The sequence below is a fragment of the Mytilus edulis genome, chromosome 9 (genome assembly GCF_963676685.1).
Source record: "Mytilus edulis chromosome 9, xbMytEdul2.2, whole genome shotgun sequence".
Lineage (NCBI taxonomy): Eukaryota > Metazoa > Mollusca > Bivalvia > Mytilida > Mytilidae > Mytilus > Mytilus edulis.
This window is the reverse complement of record NC_092352.1, coordinates 85,787,454-85,805,784: the sequence shown is the minus strand read 5'-3', so window position 1 is coordinate 85,805,784 and position 18,331 is coordinate 85,787,454. Positions and strand designations below refer to the sequence as shown.

At 32.0% G+C, this 18,331-nt stretch overlaps 2 protein-coding genes across 6 annotated transcripts in view; both read left to right on the top strand.

Moving 5' to 3' along the window:
• The window catches only part of LOC139489254 (uncharacterized), a 51,447-nt gene extending 43,464 nt beyond the window's left edge, over positions 1-7,983 (top strand). For 3 of the 5 annotated variants that reach the window (XM_071275494.1, XM_071275496.1, XM_071275495.1), the window contains 3 exons: positions 2,869-2,946; positions 4,560-4,638; positions 4,977-7,983. In XM_071275494.1, the coding sequence (XP_071131595.1) occupies positions 2,869-2,946; positions 4,560-4,638; positions 4,977-5,388 (569 nt within the window). In that variant the 3' untranslated portion in view covers positions 5,389-7,983. Of the gene's footprint in view, positions 1-313; positions 398-2,868; positions 2,947-4,559; positions 4,639-4,976 lie in introns of all 5 variants that reach the window. The other 2 variants (XM_071275491.1, XM_071275492.1) reach the window with 1 other exon arrangement.
• A 5,700-nt stretch (positions 7,984-13,683) lies between these two features.
• LOC139489253 (para-nitrobenzyl esterase-like) lies at positions 13,684-17,620 on the top strand. Its single transcript, XM_071275490.1, has 3 exons — positions 13,684-13,747; positions 14,491-16,028; positions 16,967-17,620. The coding sequence occupies exons 1-3, from the start codon at positions 13,745-13,747 to the stop codon at positions 17,121-17,123; spliced, it is 1,698 nt and encodes a 565-aa protein (XP_071131591.1). The 5' UTR covers positions 13,684-13,744; the 3' UTR covers positions 17,124-17,620.
• Positions 17,621-18,331: the final 711 nt, after the last annotated feature.

The window sequence follows — 18,331 nt, the reverse complement described above, 5'->3', positions numbered from 1 at the left end:
TGTATAGTTTCACCTGAAGATTGTTATTTAAACATGAAAGTACTAGTGAATTAAAACTATTCATACCGGAAATGTTGGATTTTTTAGTAATCTATCTATATATATATATATATATATATATATGTATATATTTTAATAAAAAGGAGTGCATTATTTGTGTTGTTTAACATAGTCAAAACATACATAAGTTAAAACTTTATTTCAAATTGGATTGTCAAGAAAGGAGATAAATTGTCATATTTGAACACTTTTGTGTATTGTAACATGAATATTCTATAAAGTACATTATTCAGTCCTACCTATACTGTTTTAGAGGAAACTGGAACCACCGAGAATCCAAGTATTACAGATCATAAAAATATAACGACTAATTTTATCAATATTACCCAGACTACAGGTATAAGCAACTACTCTATTTAAACTACGTAACAATCACATATGTCATGTCGTGGTTGTTTATATATATATAATTTCTGTTTTCAGATCTTTGGTCGTATTGTTAGTTTAAACATATTTATTTCTAGTGGATTGGGAAACAAGTTATTGCAACTTATATTAATCCCTTTCCACGCTGCTGGTGTGAGTGTTATATCTGGCACATTCCCCATTTCCATTTTTAAATTTATTTCATGCTACATTTTAAATGCATTTCTATACGTTTTCATGTATTATTATGTATATTTGAAATCAGTTTTAAAAAAACTAAAAAAAAACCACCAGTATAAAATATTTGTTCAAAATGGCGTGTCTATTGATATCCTTTCACTAAACAAAGCGGATCAAAGACAAGACTTTCGGAAACATGTAACATATTAAAATTCTCTAATATCGTCGAAGGTCTTTGATTTTTGGCGTTCCCTTTTCAGTATGGTGATTTTTTTTTAAGTCTTTACTTAATATACAACCGCTTAAACATTTAGTTTTGAATCTCAAATTTCAGTGTATAATATAAGTGATTACATTTGTTGTCAAAAAGGCGATTTAAAAACATATGAAGATGTTGACCTGATTATTACCACTAGAGAACTTATGTTCACGACCCATTTCCGCATAAATGTTAATCTGCTTTAACTTTCCTGCATCTTATATTTTCCAGCCTATTATATCATATATATACACATAAACATATGCAAATGCCTACACGTTTATCTATACCTTTAATCATTTTTTTTTATTTTTCAAGTATATGAACTTATATTGATTTGAAGATACTTTGAGATGCATAAGTAATATTTTTTTCAAATCAGGAATTATTGCAACAAACGAAGAAACCTGATCTTAACTACTTTTTTCAAAATTTTACACCACCATAGTTTATTTCTTTTAATAAATGCGTAGGCGTATCAATTAAGTTAAGTAGACATTAGTTTATTGATGTTCAAATATCTGAATTGGTTATGGCGAGATACTTCAAGGTTACAAACAAAAATTAAAGTAATTGCACGAACTCAAAAGAAGCAAGACAGAGTGTGTCAGATAAATACGTCTACAATGCGCGTATTTCCCGCATTGCAATTAAAAATTCAGTCTGAATGTAACAATTGGGGGAAAGCACAAGCAAAAACACTATACAAAGACATAACGAATGCTCTGGCATCTGAAGTTTTTTGTTTTTGTTTTTGTGAAGGTTGTTTGTGATTCTGCTTCAAATAAAATCGTCAAGTAGAGGTTCAAAAAAGAGGGACGAAAGATACCAAAGGGACAGTCAAACTCAGAAACCTTAAACAAACTGATAACGCCATGGCTAAAAATGAAAAAGACAAACAAACAAGCACACATGACACAACATAGAAAACTAAAGAATAAACAACACGAACAACACCAAAAACTAGGGGTGATCTCAGGTGCTCCGGAATGGTAAGCAGATCCTGCTCCACACGTGGCACCCGTCGTGTTGCTAATGTGATAACAAATCCGGTAAATAGTCTAATTCGGTAGGTCACATTCATGAAGGGAAGGGGATTGTAGTTACGACATATCCGATATCATTTGTGAAAAGGTTATTCCATAACGGTCAACCAACTCGTGATGGCGTCCGTAAAATTTACGAAGGGATGATTTCAACTTCACCATTTGGAACTCTTGATTATAATCCTTGTACCTTTAATAACTATTGCAACCAAATTTAAACGATATTTTACTGACTTTTAGAATCAGTGCTTATCTGTTCCTAATCATGTAGTAACTTAAAAACAAATCACGACACACTGTCACCATTGTATCCATTGATAAATACATGAACTACTTTAGAGAGCGATCATTTAATTTCAAAGGGAAAAGGGATGCATATGTATTTTTCTAAAAAATATATTGATCCTCACTCTGATGAAAATAATACTCTGGTCAGGCAGATGACACATACAATTTTGTGATTGCGAATTCCCCCAATACATTATAGTGTTAAATTAAAATAAAATAATATGATTCATCATGTCGGAAAAAATAAATAAATTTTCTGACTATAAAACAAATACCCCATCCTTCCCCTCTCTCTTCTGAAGTTAAATTGTCGCCCCCTTACAACTTGAGTACATGTTATTTGAAAAAAAGTAAGAATACAATAAATGAAAATGTGTTAGTCAATGGACATGTTATAAATAAGTATAATCTTAAATGTGGGGGCTAGATTATATCCGAATATTACAATAATACTATTGTAAACAGATATGACATACTAAAAAAAAGTTATTACACAATAATCTGACTAAACGGTTTTATGCATAACATTTTGAACTAACTATTTACACTTGTTTTTTATTCATATATAATTTATATGTTTCATTTCCTTTTTGTATCACTAGTCATATTCAAATATATGTGTTGTGCATTTTTTATCTTTAAAATATATGATCTGATTGATGTTTTTAGTCACAAATACAACCGTTAGCTTCCAGAGTGTTAATAATGACAAATTAGGACAATCATCTACAAACAAGCCTGAACAAGGTAGGCAACATGATGAAGACAGTTACCATTAGGGTAAACTTATTTAAAGATAAAAAACTGGAAAAAAGTATAATAGAGAATATGTTGTCTATAAAAGATTAATCAACTGGTCAGAGGACATTATATCAATATAAAATTAATACCGATCCATGCATCCCGATTCAATGCATATGTAAGTCTGGATATTTTTCTTCATTTAGTACTCCCTATATAATATCTTTTCATTGAATTGCGTGTGGTCAAACCTCAATCATTCAAGTTTATCAATAAACAAAAACGATATGAAATTCAGTTTATAATCTTACGCCTGCGGATGAATTATGGAGCCAGTCCATTTTCACGATTGACATAAGATCACTTCGATAATATAAAGTCACAGTATGTTGTACATATAAAAGTAATTTATCGGTCTATATATGTTCCTTATGCTGTTATTTCTACTATATGTTTCATCTTTGAGAGAGAGGCGAAAGAAACCAAAGGGACATGCAAACAAAAATGAATTTGCTAAGTTTGGAAATTAAGTTTTCTGTTCTTTTTTTTCTGTTCTTAACTTGCAGCGAGTAAAATGCATTCCTTTATTAAGAGTTTAAGAGTTCAACATTTATTTATTTATATGATAGAAATGCATTTTAATATTAGATATTTCGTTTATGTCATATATAAGTTAACAAGAAAAAAGATCGGACTGTGATAGAGAAATATGCTATATTGACTTTTCCTGTTAGGTAGTAAATCCCTTCAAAAAAAAGTAAAATCACAAAAATACTGAACTTAGAGGAAGATCAATTGGGAATGTCTATAATCACATTGCAAAATCAAATAACAAAACGCATAAAAAACGAATGGACAAAAACTGTCATATTCCTGACTTGGTACAGGACACTTTTTTTTCTTTTTTCTTTCTTTATACACCATATGTTCCGTCAAGGGACAACATCATGCCATCTGAACATTTAAGATTCATTGCAACACCTCTGTAAGGCGTCCTTAAGTGTCTATGCAAAATGCTTGTCTCTAGAAAACGTTTTCGATTAAAAGTAAAAACTTACCCTCCATCCCATTACATCTTTTAGTGTAACATATCAAATGTTATTATAGTAAAATTCCTCACTTCATAAATTCTTATTTGTTTGAATAATTTGCAATTGAACGGTCAACCAACCATAATAAAACAATGAAATTTTGACTTAAAAATTTATAGTATGGTGTATGCTATGTATAAGAACAGTTGTTAATGTTTTGCACATATTTGTAATTCAAATAAACTAAGCTGATAACTTGTTACGACAGACGCACGTTTTTCCTTTGTCAAATTTAGGAAGGGACGATCGAAAACATAGTGTGTAGCCTTTTAAAACACAAAGAGCGTTGTAAGCCCAAAATTCTCCAATAATTTTGCCAACTATGACTGAGGCCATTTATGCCTAAAGATATTGAAACTTGTAACGTTTAGGTAGTAAAGTTAGACTTTGTTCCCCCTTGTAACCTTTGATTAACAAACGAAGGTAAAGTATTAAGATTTCTATGTAATGTAATAGACTTAATCTTTTACCTTGAGTTATGATTCATATAAGATTCTAACTAATTACAAAGCTCACTGTCTGTTTTAGAATTAACCATCGTTGGAATTGTGCTCGGTGTTGTATTAGCTTTGATTTTTCTTCTAATAGGAGCTTTGTTGTTTAAGAGGTAAGTTATATTGAATATCCATTTTAAATCTTATCATTAATATTAAGACATGGACAACAATTTTTCACAAATATATATGTACGATATAATACGTCTGATCTAAAGATGTTACGTTTAGTCTAATAGATTTTTGAGTGAGGATTTGCTCATATAAAATGCACTAACAAATAAAAAAAGCATTGGCCATCAAAACAAATGAAAAAAATAAATGCAATAAATTAAGTAGATATAACAGTATCAAAGGACACTTCTTACAATAAAAACATTTACATAAAATATATGTAGTTAACATTAACGCCAGACTAATTTATCATAAAAATATGGCTTGATTTTTACAGATTTAGGCAATCAAAACAACAAAAGGGGATAGCGCATACTGAAGAAATCGAAATGAATGTAGAATCAGAAAACCAGAATCAGTATGATTATTCTGAAGTAACTGCACAATCATTGGGGAATAATGCTAACCAGACGTCTGATGTTCCAAACAGACTGCACCAGGCAGAGAACGAATATGAAGTTTCTACACATGTACCTTCAAGATCAGAAAGTGAACCGTTTACATATGACGTCCATGTGTCAGACAATACATATAATGTAACAGAAACTTCCGGTAATGAATCCAAAGATGACGTAAACAATACTTACGATCACTTTCTCGGAGAACAAACCGAAGATCAGTATGACATTGCTGATAACAAAGTAATGGCTACTACCAAATGTAAAACAAATAAGGATTTGTATTCTTAAAGTCATATGAAACCTAAATTTAAAATAGTTGATTGTGTTTTATTTACTTGAATGGCAGAGTATTACTATAACAAAGTGTACAAGAACTTTCTTCCAAAAGCAAATGCTTTATCTTGAATAGATGAAGTGATAATAAATTATTGTCTTCCTATAAATTTATTCGCCGATATTTTCCCATATGCTTTGACCTTAACTACGAGACCTCACGTAAAAATTTCGAGATGAAACCTTTGGTTAAAGAATGTAAACAAACGTGCACTGAAAACTAAATAGTAATTAGCGATTCTAAAAATACAAATTTAAATACACCAAATCCGTTATCGACTTTAAATAAAAACTTATTTTACTGATAAAAACGCATGGGGGGGGGGGGGGGGGAATAAAAAAAACTAGAGTATGGCTCTATCAATCAAAAATATATTCAATGTGATCCACGTACTCTTTGTTGATCTGGTTTGTTTCCTTTTAGTCAAACCCTATTTATTTCTCTTTTTCAAGAACAAGAGTTAAAAGAAATACTAAACCTCTATATCATTGAACATGCTAAAAACATTGCCGTATTTATAAAGTAGTCATAAGATTCGAGGGCAGACGTCTTGTACATTTTTTCCATGTGTTCATTTTTAATAGAATTGTTATTTCTTTGCTATTTTGTGGGGTTTTTTTTGTCTCCAACTAAATATGTATATATATACAATAAAGCTTTTATTTCATAGACAGGTATATTAATTAGTCAAGTTTTTTTTTGTAGAATAAGATTAAATATTTCTCTAAGTCGATAACCATCATTGGAATCAATATGAAGTTGACAATTAAAAAAATATATATAAATATTCAATTCTATCATTTTGAAGATTTTTCGTTCTTTTTGGCTATTAGACTGCTAAGTATTTTCATTGTTCTTATTTCACCATGGACTTGAATTTTTTTACTTATACCGATAAACATTCAGCCCTCAGCATTATTATCCCCATCCAATTCGTACGAGAACTTCTTGGAACAATGTACTGAGTCCCTTGATATGTATTTTTTATAATTGTTTATCCTACACTGGGGTTTGATTTATATATTTCAACATATTATAAAGCTGAGTGTTTTTCGCCACATCGCATTTTGTTCAAATCAACTTATTTCGACTTATCATGCTTATACTATCTTGCACTCACATATCAATACATACTATTTTCGTCTCTTCTTCGGATTAAGGAAAAATTCAAATATGATCGGTTTTAAACATGATGAATAGAAAATATCCTCATCATTTATAACTGCGATTCTCATCATCAGTTTATATTTTACTTTTTCTATTTATTTGTTTTTGTATGTGTTCTTGTTTTTGTGTAATTTAAGAATCATGTTTGACCCATTCATCCTATATGAAAAAGACATATATCAATTTTTAATGTTTATTGTTTAAATTAATAATACGAGAATTACAATTATGTCTTTGCTGTGTTGAAGACGAATATCAGTTTGTTTTCGTTTGTCCTGTATACAGACATGTAAAGTCACATTTACCTAAATACTATTGTTCTTGGACAAATAATTTGAAACTAGATCAATTGTTAAAAACTGTCAATTAACCTTGACGACCTTAAAACTATGTGATTATCTAAAGGCAGCATGGAAATGAGATGTCATATTATTGCTTTACATCATATCGTTGTGTGGTGTTTTCTACTTTTTATCATTGTGCGTCATCTTTTTAGTATATGTTTTGATTGCTATAACATGTATATGTTTTTTGCAAATAAACTTATTCATTAAATTAGTAATCTTCGGAAGCATAGACATTTAGATATTAGATGTTCGGATGTTGTGGTGTAATAATACAATCTGTGCTGATAAGTATTTGCTTTTACTTTATTCATTGTACCTGAAAAGATTGGAAGTGCGATACATAATTCATCAAAAGTTTAGGTTGCAAATTTCTCAAACAAAGGTTACGTTCGACGGGAATCGAAACAAAAAGAAAATATGTTTTACCAGGTTAATGTCCGATGATACATTAATGACACTGGAACAAACCTGATGTCATTGTGAAAAATCTCGTCTGTACGTCCCAAAGCCGTGATATTGTAACCTTTGTATGGGTCGATACGAGGATATATTGGCCTTTAGAAGTATATCGACCTCAGACTTTCTCCTCAGTCCATATTTTTCTTTCAGATCGATATGTCCTCGAATCGACCTGACAAAAAAGCTATAATTGTACAGTAGAACATGTCTTTAGCGATTGCATCTTCCAATTAATTCATTTCTGATTTTTTATTACCCCAATTCAATAAGTAAATTAGTTCATATATGTCAGTTAGTGATTTAAAAGTTCGAAATTGAAAAAAAATGAAATAGATATATCAAAGAGTCAATAAAAAAAACCATTATAACTTGATTACAGTCATATCTAGAACACGCTTTACAAAAAAAAATGACAAAATTTGATTGTATCTTCAACGTGAAGAAAGGGCATGGTTTTTTTCAATATACACACATAAATATGTGGCTTTCAAATAATTATGTTGGTTCATTCTGCTTAAGGATTTCCACTTTTTTGTTCATTTATGTACTTGTAATAAAAGGCGCATTAAACTAAAAGGTGTATATTTTGTTGGTTTTTCCAATCGCTATATCGAAGCCTCTTCTGGTAGACGTTTCAAATAGGACGTAACTTGGCGTAGAGGTTTAAACGTATTCGGATGTGTCTACTTTTGTGTTTCAAATGTCTGGTTATGTAAATGTATTTCAGTTGTTTCCTGTAATTAGTTAATACTTCAGCTTTATCATGTACATCTTTTGAATATTCATTTTATTAAATTTACTGTTTGCAAAAGTATAAATTACTCTAAATTATAGGGATTTTCTGGTAACTTAACAGAAAACCCTTGCCGTTTTTGGCACAATCCTTTTTGATCTTTTGGTCCTCGATGCTGTTCAACTTTGTACTCGTTTCGGCTTTCAAACTTTTGTATCTGTGCGTCACACATAGGTCTTGTGTGGACAAAATACACTTCTGGCGTATTAAATTTTTGAACTTGTTGCCTTTTGTTGGCTGTTGTTCGTGTGATTCTTTGTCAATTGTGTTCTCCAATTTATTTATATTGTAGTCCTGTGTTGTCATTTTGATGTTATATTTCACATGGCCATAAAAGTGCGAGGTTTGGCATGCCACAAAACCAGGTTCAACCCACCATTTTTTCCTTTAAAAATGCCCTGTACCAAGTCAGGAATATGGTCATTGTTATATTATAGTTCGTTTCTGTGTGTATTACATTATAACGTTGTGTCGTTTGTTTTCTCTTATTTTTGAGTGTAAATTCACATTGCGTTAAGACGTGTCACGGTACTTGTCTATCCCAAATTCATGTATTTGGTTTTGATGTTATATATATATGTTATATTTGTTATTCTCGTGGGATTTTGTCTATATGTGTTACATTTTAGTGTTATGTCGTTGTTCTCCTCTTATATTTAATGCGTTTCCCTCGGTTTTAGTTTGTTATCCCGATTTTGTTTTTTGTCCATGGATTTATGAGTTTTGAACAGCGGTATACTACTGTTGCCTTTATTGTGCAAGAGTATCTCCAGTCCAGTAGTCAGCACTCCTGAGCAGACATGAAATACCATCAAATAATTTAGCAAAACTTTTAGGAATTTTGGTTCTCAATGCTCTTCAACTTCGTACTTCATTTGGCCTTTTTAACTTGTTTAGATTCGAGCGTCACTGGTGAGTCTTTTGTAGACGAAACGCGCGTCTGGCGTATACTTAATTTAGTCCTGGTATCTATGATGAGGTTATTTATGCACAAAGGAAACATTTAATAGTCCAAGAAATTCACTGATTATAACCGCTACGTTTCGTTAAATTCATTCAACAAAATAAACAACAGCAAAAATATTTATTCACATTTACCATCACATTAATGGTACCAGACTTACTAGTGATGGTTCACTTTTACCATCACATTAATGGTGCCAGACTAACTATAATGGTTTACTTTTTTACTAGTGATGGTTCACTTTTACCATCACATTAATGTCTGTGTCATTTTGGTCTTTTGTGGATAGTTGTCTCATTGGCAATCATACCACATCTTCTTTTTTTATATTTACTACACCAGATGCACAAATGAGTTTGACTGTCTCTCTGGTATCTGCCGCCACTCTTCTATAATTTTATCTCACCAGTAATGCTCGACGAAAAATTTGTATTTGAAAACAACAAATAAAACAACAACAAAAAAAGACAAAAAGATAAAGCCGAAACTAGAAAAATATTCACAGCTTTGCATGATACAGATGATGTACATTTGAACATGAACTCCAAATTTCACAAAAAGAAAATTTGATATCCGTAACTATACCCGAATTGTGATTGATTCAAATTTATAATCGTTCATTTTTCCCATTGTATTTAACTCACATCTATAAGCCATGTTTTCCTTCCGATTTTTCGTTCATGTTTTATACTAAAATTGTATTGTTCATAATTGATTCACGTCCTGTTTACTCATTACTTTACACTTCAAGTTGAATACATAGTTTCAATTGTTTAATATAGTCATTGTCCTTTAAAAATTAAAATCACAAAAATACTGAACTTAGAGGAAATTAATTCGGAAAGTCCATAATCACATGGCAAAATCAAATAACAAAACGCATCAAAAACGAATGGACAAGAACTGTCATATTCCTGACTTGGTACAGGCATTTTCAAATGTAAAAAATGGTGGATTAAACCTGGTTTTATAGCGCTAAACCTCTCACTTTGATGACAGTCTCATCAAATTCCGTTATATTTACATTGATGCGTTAACTAAACAGACACAATAAATAAAATAGTCAAAATATGGGTACATCAGTCATCATCGTATAACAATTTTAAAAGGAACAATTAAACAGAACACACAAACATCTATCTACAAACACATTTATTGATTCGTGTGTCTGAGGTCAGAAAACCCTATACGTCACACAGATTTGTCGTTCAATGTGCACACAAACAATTAAGTGAAAGCATTCGTTTTGCAGCAGTTGAATAACTGCAATCATAATCACAAATAATGAAAGAGGGCAAGTATGGTGCACACCAACCACTCATCTAAACTCGGCAGATTTCGTTCATTCATCCAGGAGAAGAGTTACAAATTCAACCGAGGGTGGTCGATTGATGCACCAATAACTCATCATTTGTTGAAAGTATGTTTATTCATTAGGACAACCATACTTTCCCAACTTAAATAAAACCAACCTGTCTTTTTCAATTAAATACATGTACCAGATTTTTTTAAAACTTAATATCGAATTTATTGGGGATCTTTTTTGTATGCTTAGTTTCAATGAAGGCCAATTTATTTATTTTATCTTTTATTTCCATCACTTCCAATGATGGTTAATCCCTTACTTAGACTGTAGTTTTAAATTGACCCCTTTTTATAACAAAGGAATACAGATACACAAGTACTCGTCTGATAGTCCTACTTATTACCAGATAAACCAGTTAATCAACCCGACGATAAAGTTTTATCTCCTAATCATATATTGATAACATTTGTAAACATTTCACAGTCTACATTTGATCTTTGTTTATATGTATAATAATGGTAAGTAAAATTATGAACTACCACATATAGAATTATAAGACAATTCAAATAATTTTGAACTTGTTGCCTTTTGTTGGCTGTTGTTCGTGTGTTTCTTTGTCAATTGTGTTCTCCAATTTATTTATATTGTAGTCCTGTGGTGTTGAGCTGTCATTTTAATGTTATATTTCACATGGCTATTAAAGAGGGAGTTTTGGCAGGCCACAAAACCAGTTTCAACCCACCATTTTTTTCCTTTTAAAATGTCCTGTACAAAGCCAGGAATATGGCCATGGTTATATATAGTTCGTTTCTGTGTGTGTTACATTTTAACGTTGCGTCGTTTGTTTTCTCTTATTTTTTAGTGTAAATTCACATTGCGATAAGACGTGTCACGGTACTTGTCTATCCCAAATTCATGTATTTGGTTTTGATGTTATATTTGTTATTCTCGTGGGATTTTGTTTGATGCTTGGTCCGTTTCTCTGTGTGTTACATTGTAGTGTTGTGTCGTTGTTCTCCTCTTATATTTAATATGCGTTTCCCTCAGTTTTAGTTTGTTACCCCGATTTTGTTTTTTGTCCATGGATTTATGAGTTTGAACAGCGGTATATAAAGGCAACAGTAGTATACCGCTATACTACTGTTGCCTTTATTTATTACGTAGAATTTTAAAACAGGCTGAAATGATACGTGTTTGTGTGACATAACTTTTCCATTTGAGCGTCATTGGCGTGTCTTTTGTTGACAAAACGCGCGTCTGACATGCAAACTTTTAAGCCTGGTATCTATGATGAGTTTATAACTTTAACTGCAATAGTACAAGTTAAGAATTAGTTATGTTGTATTTGATGGAAGAAAATGCAGGTTTATTGAATACATAATTGTATAGGTCAGACAAAACAGAGGCTAAGTGATTAAACATTTCCGAGTGCTCTAAATAGCGAATAGAAAAAAAATATACTTTGAATTTTGTGCGTCCGAAGCGCTTTTATGGATCCGCCTAAAAACCAAAAATGGTATATGAATTACTACTAAAAACTCATTAATTTTAATTAATTTAGTCTAAGTGTCTTTTTGTTGTTGGGATGTACAAGTACCCGGCCACGTCCACTGGTAATTTTTGTCCATCTGATGAGTTAAGCCTTTTTCAACTGATTTTTATAGTTCGTTCTACTGTTATACCACTGTCCAAGGTAAGGGGGGTTCGGGTCCCGTTAACATGTTTAACCCCGCCAAATTATGTATGTATGTGCCTGTCCCAAGTCAGGAGCCTGTAATTCAGTGGTTGTTGATTGTTTATGTGTTACATATTTGTTTTTCGTTAATTTTTTTATATAAATAAGGCCGTTAATTTTCTCGTTTGAATTTTTTTTACATTGTCATTTCGGGGCCTTTTATAGCTGACTTTACGGTATGGGCTTTGTTCATTTTTGAAGGCCGTACGGTGACCAATAATTGTTAATTTTTGTGTCATTTTGGTCTCTTGTGCATTGGCAATCATATCACATCTTCTTTTTTTATAGTCAATCAATTTACATGTTGAATAAGTAAGTGAGTTATAGAAAATCGTCCTGAGAATAATAATAAGAAATACAGTTTGTATTACAAGTGTTCAACTTAGAGTTATGCACTAGTTCTCAAGGAACCGAATGGAAAAATGAGTAAAACCTTTTCACAAATTTGCATCTTTGAGTAGTTTTTCGCTCGTTTTGTTCTTATCCGTTCATCGATTTGTGTCTGTCATATTTATGTTATCTGTTCACTTGCAAATGCTATAATATGATTCTAAATATACTTATCTAATATGAGAGATTAATAAATACAGATGCTTACTTAAACATATCACTTGACATAAAGAATTCTATCTTACATCAAAACATATTTTCATCAACTTGTTTTGCCTTACACTATTCCAATGACTCTCATTTTTGTAGGCAAAAACTACAAAAAAAAAAATGTAAACAACACTTTCTAAATTTCATGCGTCCAAGCCACCTTTCTGGATTAACCTTCATCAGCAATGTTCAAAGCCAAATATTCGAAAGCCAAGATTGTATAAGTATCAAAACATTATAACAATATTTATGAAGAAAAATTGAATTGTCCGTTATTCACCAATTATGAGGACTTATTTCAATGAAAATTCGTCTTTTAAAATAAGTGGTAAACCTCTACGTATCGTTTAATTTAAAATAAAACAAAATAAACAACAACAAAACATATAACTTTAACAATTACCTTCACATTCATGGAACCAGTCGTCCTTCACCAGCCGCACATATCTACAATTTTATCTCATCAGTGATGCTCCCAAAACATTTGCAAATTTGGAAAAGAACAAACAAAAACCGACAAAATCGACAAATAAAATAAATTCGAACATGGAAAAAGAATCACATCTATAGATATCAGAAAATCTGGTATAAATGCCAGTGAGAAAAATACAGATACAAGATTTTACTATCGAATTTATTGGGTAATTTTCTTGTATTAAATTTCAATGAGGTGAATTAGTTTTTTTTATCTTCCATTTCCATAACTTTGAATAAAGGTTGATGCATTACTTCGACTGTAGTCTAAAATGTGCCACTTTTTATCACAAAAGAATACGGATACACATGTTCTCGTCTGATAGTCCTACTTATTGAACAGACAAACCAGTTAATTAACCCGGCGATAAAGTTTTATCTCCTAATAATATGTACAACTATACAATTGATAACATTTGTAAACATTTCACAGACTACATTTGATCTTTGTTTATATGTATAATAATGGTAAGTAAAATTATGAACTACCACATATAGAATTATAAGACAATTCAAATAATTAATTACGTCAAATGTTAACACTGGCTCTTATATGAGTTTGTGTGACATAACTTTTTTGTTGTTGACAAAACGTGCAAACTTTTAAGCCAGGTACATATGATGAGTTTATGAGAATAATAATAAGAAATACATTTTGTTTAACATTGTGTTCTAATTACTGCTATGCAATAGTTCTAAAGAAACCGGACCGAAAATGAGTAAAATCTTTTGAAACATTTGCATCTTTGAGTAAGTTTTCGCTCGTTTCTTTCTTAGACGTTCATTTTATTATTTCCGCCTTTTTATGTTATCTCTAAATCTTCACTTGCAAATGCCATAATATGATTCTAAATATACTGATCCAATATGATGAATTGATAAAAATAAATGTTTATTAGTACTTAATCATATCATTTGAGGTAGACAAAATCTTTCTTACCTCAAAACAAATAATTTCATCAACTTGTTTTGCCATACACTATTCCAAACACTCTGCGTTTATGTTCGCCTTCCAAAATCAAATACTTCAAAGAAAAGAAAAAAACACTTTCGTAATTTCAAGCTTCAGAGGTTTTTTGGATTAATCTTCATTAGCGATTCTCAAAGCCAAATATTCGTAAGCCGAGGATGTATAAGATCCAAAACATAATAAAAACATTTACGATGCCAATTTTGATTCATTTATTTGCATGATATGTTTTTCTTTAAAGGCCAGACAATTGCTGGGTTTAGCTTGTCTGATATATTTCTACTCCGTCGAGATTTCCTGTGTACCAGTTACAATTAAAACAAGACTTGGTTATATAAATGGCACAAAAGAACCGACACCTGATTATACAACATCTGTATACAAATTTTATAATATACCGTATGCCAAACCACCTGTTGGAAAACTAAGATTTGCCAAATCTGAGCCGTATGGTCAATGGAATGGAACTCTAAATGCTACTAGCCTTGGCCTAGCTTGCATGCAAGCACCAGAACCTAATCCTATGTTTAGGTATAATGGATACTCGGAGGACTGCTTGCAGTTGAACATATATGTTCCAAATACTATATCATCTAATACTAAACGTTCTGTAATGGTATGGATACACGGCGGTGCATACCAATTTGGATCCGGAACATTATATAACGGTACAATGTTAGCTGCTAGAGGAGACGTTGTTGTAGTAACAATAAACTACCGACTTGGAATATTTGGTTTTCTTTCATACAATGATACTGCTGCTCGAGGAAATTTTGGTTTATGGGATCAAATCTTAGCTCTACAGTGGATTCAAGAAAATATTGCCGATTACACCGGTGATCCGTCTTCTGTAACAATATTTGGAGAATCAGCTGGAGGTTTCAGTGTGTCTCTATTGTCAGTTATACCGAGCATCAAGGGATTGTTTAAACGAGTCATTGCCGAGAGCGGTGTGGCGGATTCTTTCTTTGCTCTGACTGATGACGCAAAGTTAGTATCTGTTGCTTTAAGCGATGCTGTTGGTTGTATTTATGATCCAATAACTAAAAATTATAATGCCATGTTGGATTGTATGAGATCTAAAACTGCTATGGATATAATGAAAACCCTCGATACACTAGCTACGGACATAGAAACATCAATACGAGTGTCGATTCCTCTAGCACCGGTTATTGATGGTCAACTGTTTAATAGCTTGCCCTCAAAAGTTCTGTCAGACAAGAATTCACTAGAGTATGGTATGTTTCGGTCTCTCGATATGATAGTTGGAAACTGCAATATGGAAGGCTCTCTTTATCTCTTAACAACAGTAAAAGAACAAGAAAAGTACAAATTCAACATTACAAATGGAATTCCAACTTCGTTTTTATGTAAACATTTTGCGCCTTCGTTATCTGGATTATATTATCATCATAGCGTAAAAGTTTCTGATGCCATTTGTAATGAATATAGCGTCAAGGACAACATAGATGAACAAAGTCGACAAGTTTTAGAAATGTATACAGATTTATTCTTCATCGCGCCTTCATTTTCTATATTAGAGTCGCACTCGAATAATAACACATATTCAAAAACATATCAGTATGTGTTTACGGAAAAAAGCCCTCTTCCGTTTGGCCCACCCAGACCAAGATGGTACAGAGGATCTGGACATGCATCGGAAGTTGTCTTCCTATTTGGAATTGAGGATTTACACTATGCTCACCTACCAGTTACTCCCGATCAGTTTGATTTAGCCCTACGTATGAAAGATTATTGGACAAATTTTGCCAAAACCGGGTAAGTTGTTTATTTAAAATATTTCAATTTTGGTTATTGCACAATCAATTCCGTTAAATAATAACCACTTTATAGAAATGCGGGTATAAGGTTATTATTGATGACAATCAAAAACTGTAAATACAAAAGGAAGCACGCATATGGGTCCACGTTGTCCTACGATCAGCTACGAAGAGGCCATAGCTATGATAAATGTAAACTAGTAAATATCACAGGTATACCAAAACGGAAGAAAAATCGAGACAACTGCATCCAAAACCTAATTCACTTTACATGAAAGGTTAAACAGACACTTGCATAAAAAAAACACGGACTTCTTGAACCATTCGACAATAGTCTCCTGTCAAAAAACACAGATTTATGGGGATCTATATTTATACGTGTTATCGGTTAGTTTTTACTTCAGTCTAAAATAGAACAGTGCTGCAATAACAAAACAAACAGTAAAAATGAATCACAAAAAAAAAAAACTATCTAAACCATGGGTACTCGCATACAGTATACTCTTTTTTTGTGTGTGCAGATATATAAGAAGAAAAATTACACTTGTTAATGCGTCTGACGCGCTTTTCCGGATCTATTTAAAATACAATTAAAAAAAAAGTATTTTATACCCGAGTACATAACTTCTTCAGAAGCCATATGACCATAAGGGACCTTTTAATTCTTTACTAAAGATTACACTCTAACAACGAGAATAAACATCAGGTGCTAAAGGAACATCTAATGTTCCTGCTTCGTCTGTGAAAGCTTGAATAATATGAAAAAATATCACATTCTTTCATTTAAATTGTCTATAAAAGAACATTTAAAGCATCTGTCGACCAGACAGTAACATGTGACACAATAAAAAAAGCCAGAGTTGACTTTGTTTCTTCGTGAATTGTTTTTTCCTGATTATAAGTTTAAATAATTTTCTATGTTCTTTCATATTTCAGAAATCCAAATTCTGAAGAAACCGATGTACTTTGGCCGGCATTCAATACAAAAACTAAATCGTATATGCAGCTGAATGATCAAAACTTAACCCGCAATACTTATTATAATTCGGACAGGGTTAAGTTTTGGTTAGTAACAATCCCAAGCATGCTTTAGCATGATAGCTCAATCAAAAAGGATTTAGACCGGACAAAAGCTAACCCAAAACACTATTGATGCGGAACATTTTTCGTTACTCTTTGTTCTATTCCTTTACAGTGATAAACAGTACCAGTGATAGAAAATTCGTATACTCGCCAGTATAGACCGAATAATATGTCTCTTCGTGTTTGTTTTTGACATTTCATGTTTCCTATTTATCGTTTGGATTTTACGGGCTTTTCCAACACGTGTCCAAAAACAGAAGTGGTCAATATGAGGAAAATAAAATATGGGAAGGGTGAAATATGGACACAGGAGACAGAAAAAAATCGGTCTATCGCCAGTTACGCTCAAACTTCGACAGTGGAGCCTCGCCAACTCTTCATCAGTCGAGCGTAACATTTGTACGTGTTTCTTCATACCTGTATTTTTCATATGTTTCAATATATTCGTATGTTATTCATTAATACTGCTTATGGAAAATTTAAAGAAAAATGTATATGCAAATGTTAGCACCTGTCCTAAGTCGGGAATCTGATGTACAGTAGTTGTCGTTTGTTTATGTAATTTATACGTGTTTTTCGTTTCTCGTTTTTTATATAGATTAGACCGTTGGTTTTCCCATTTGAATGGTTTTACACAAGTAATTTTGGAGCCCTTTAATGTTTGTTGTTCGGTGTGAGCCAATGCTCCGTGTTGAGGGCCGTGCATTGACCTATAATGGTTTACTTTTATACATTGTTATTGGATGGAGAGTTGTCTCATTTAAAACACTCACATCACATCTTCCTACATGTATATCTATATATTGATCTATTCTGATTAAATTTAGAACTGTTTTTGCAGTGATTTGTTATCAAGTTACAACTCATCTTAAACGGTCGTACTATTAAACAAAGATAACAATATTTGCTGGACAGACTTCGAACAATCTTTCATTTCCCCCTTTTGATATTTACCTAAAACAATGTCTCAAAAAATATTTGAATAACTTAAATGAGTCATCTTAAAGATTAATCTCAAACAGTTGGAATTCGATAAACCCATAAGTATCAGACAAGAAAAAAGGAATATGATATACCGGTAGTTGCCAGTGAAAACGGCAATGGGGAATGTGTCAAAGAGACAGCAACCCGACCAAAGAGCAGATGACAGCTGAAGGCCACCAATGGGTTTTCAATGCAGCGATAAAATCCCGCACCATAAGGCGTACTTCAGCTGGA

Bases quoted from the DNA above. Each gene is read 5' to 3' on its own strand.
- LOC139489253 (XM_071275490.1), top strand. The intron at 16,029-16,966 runs GTAAGTTGTTTA...TTCATATTTCAG, and splicing joins ACAAATTTTGCCAAAACCGG to AAATCCAAATTCTGAAGAAA.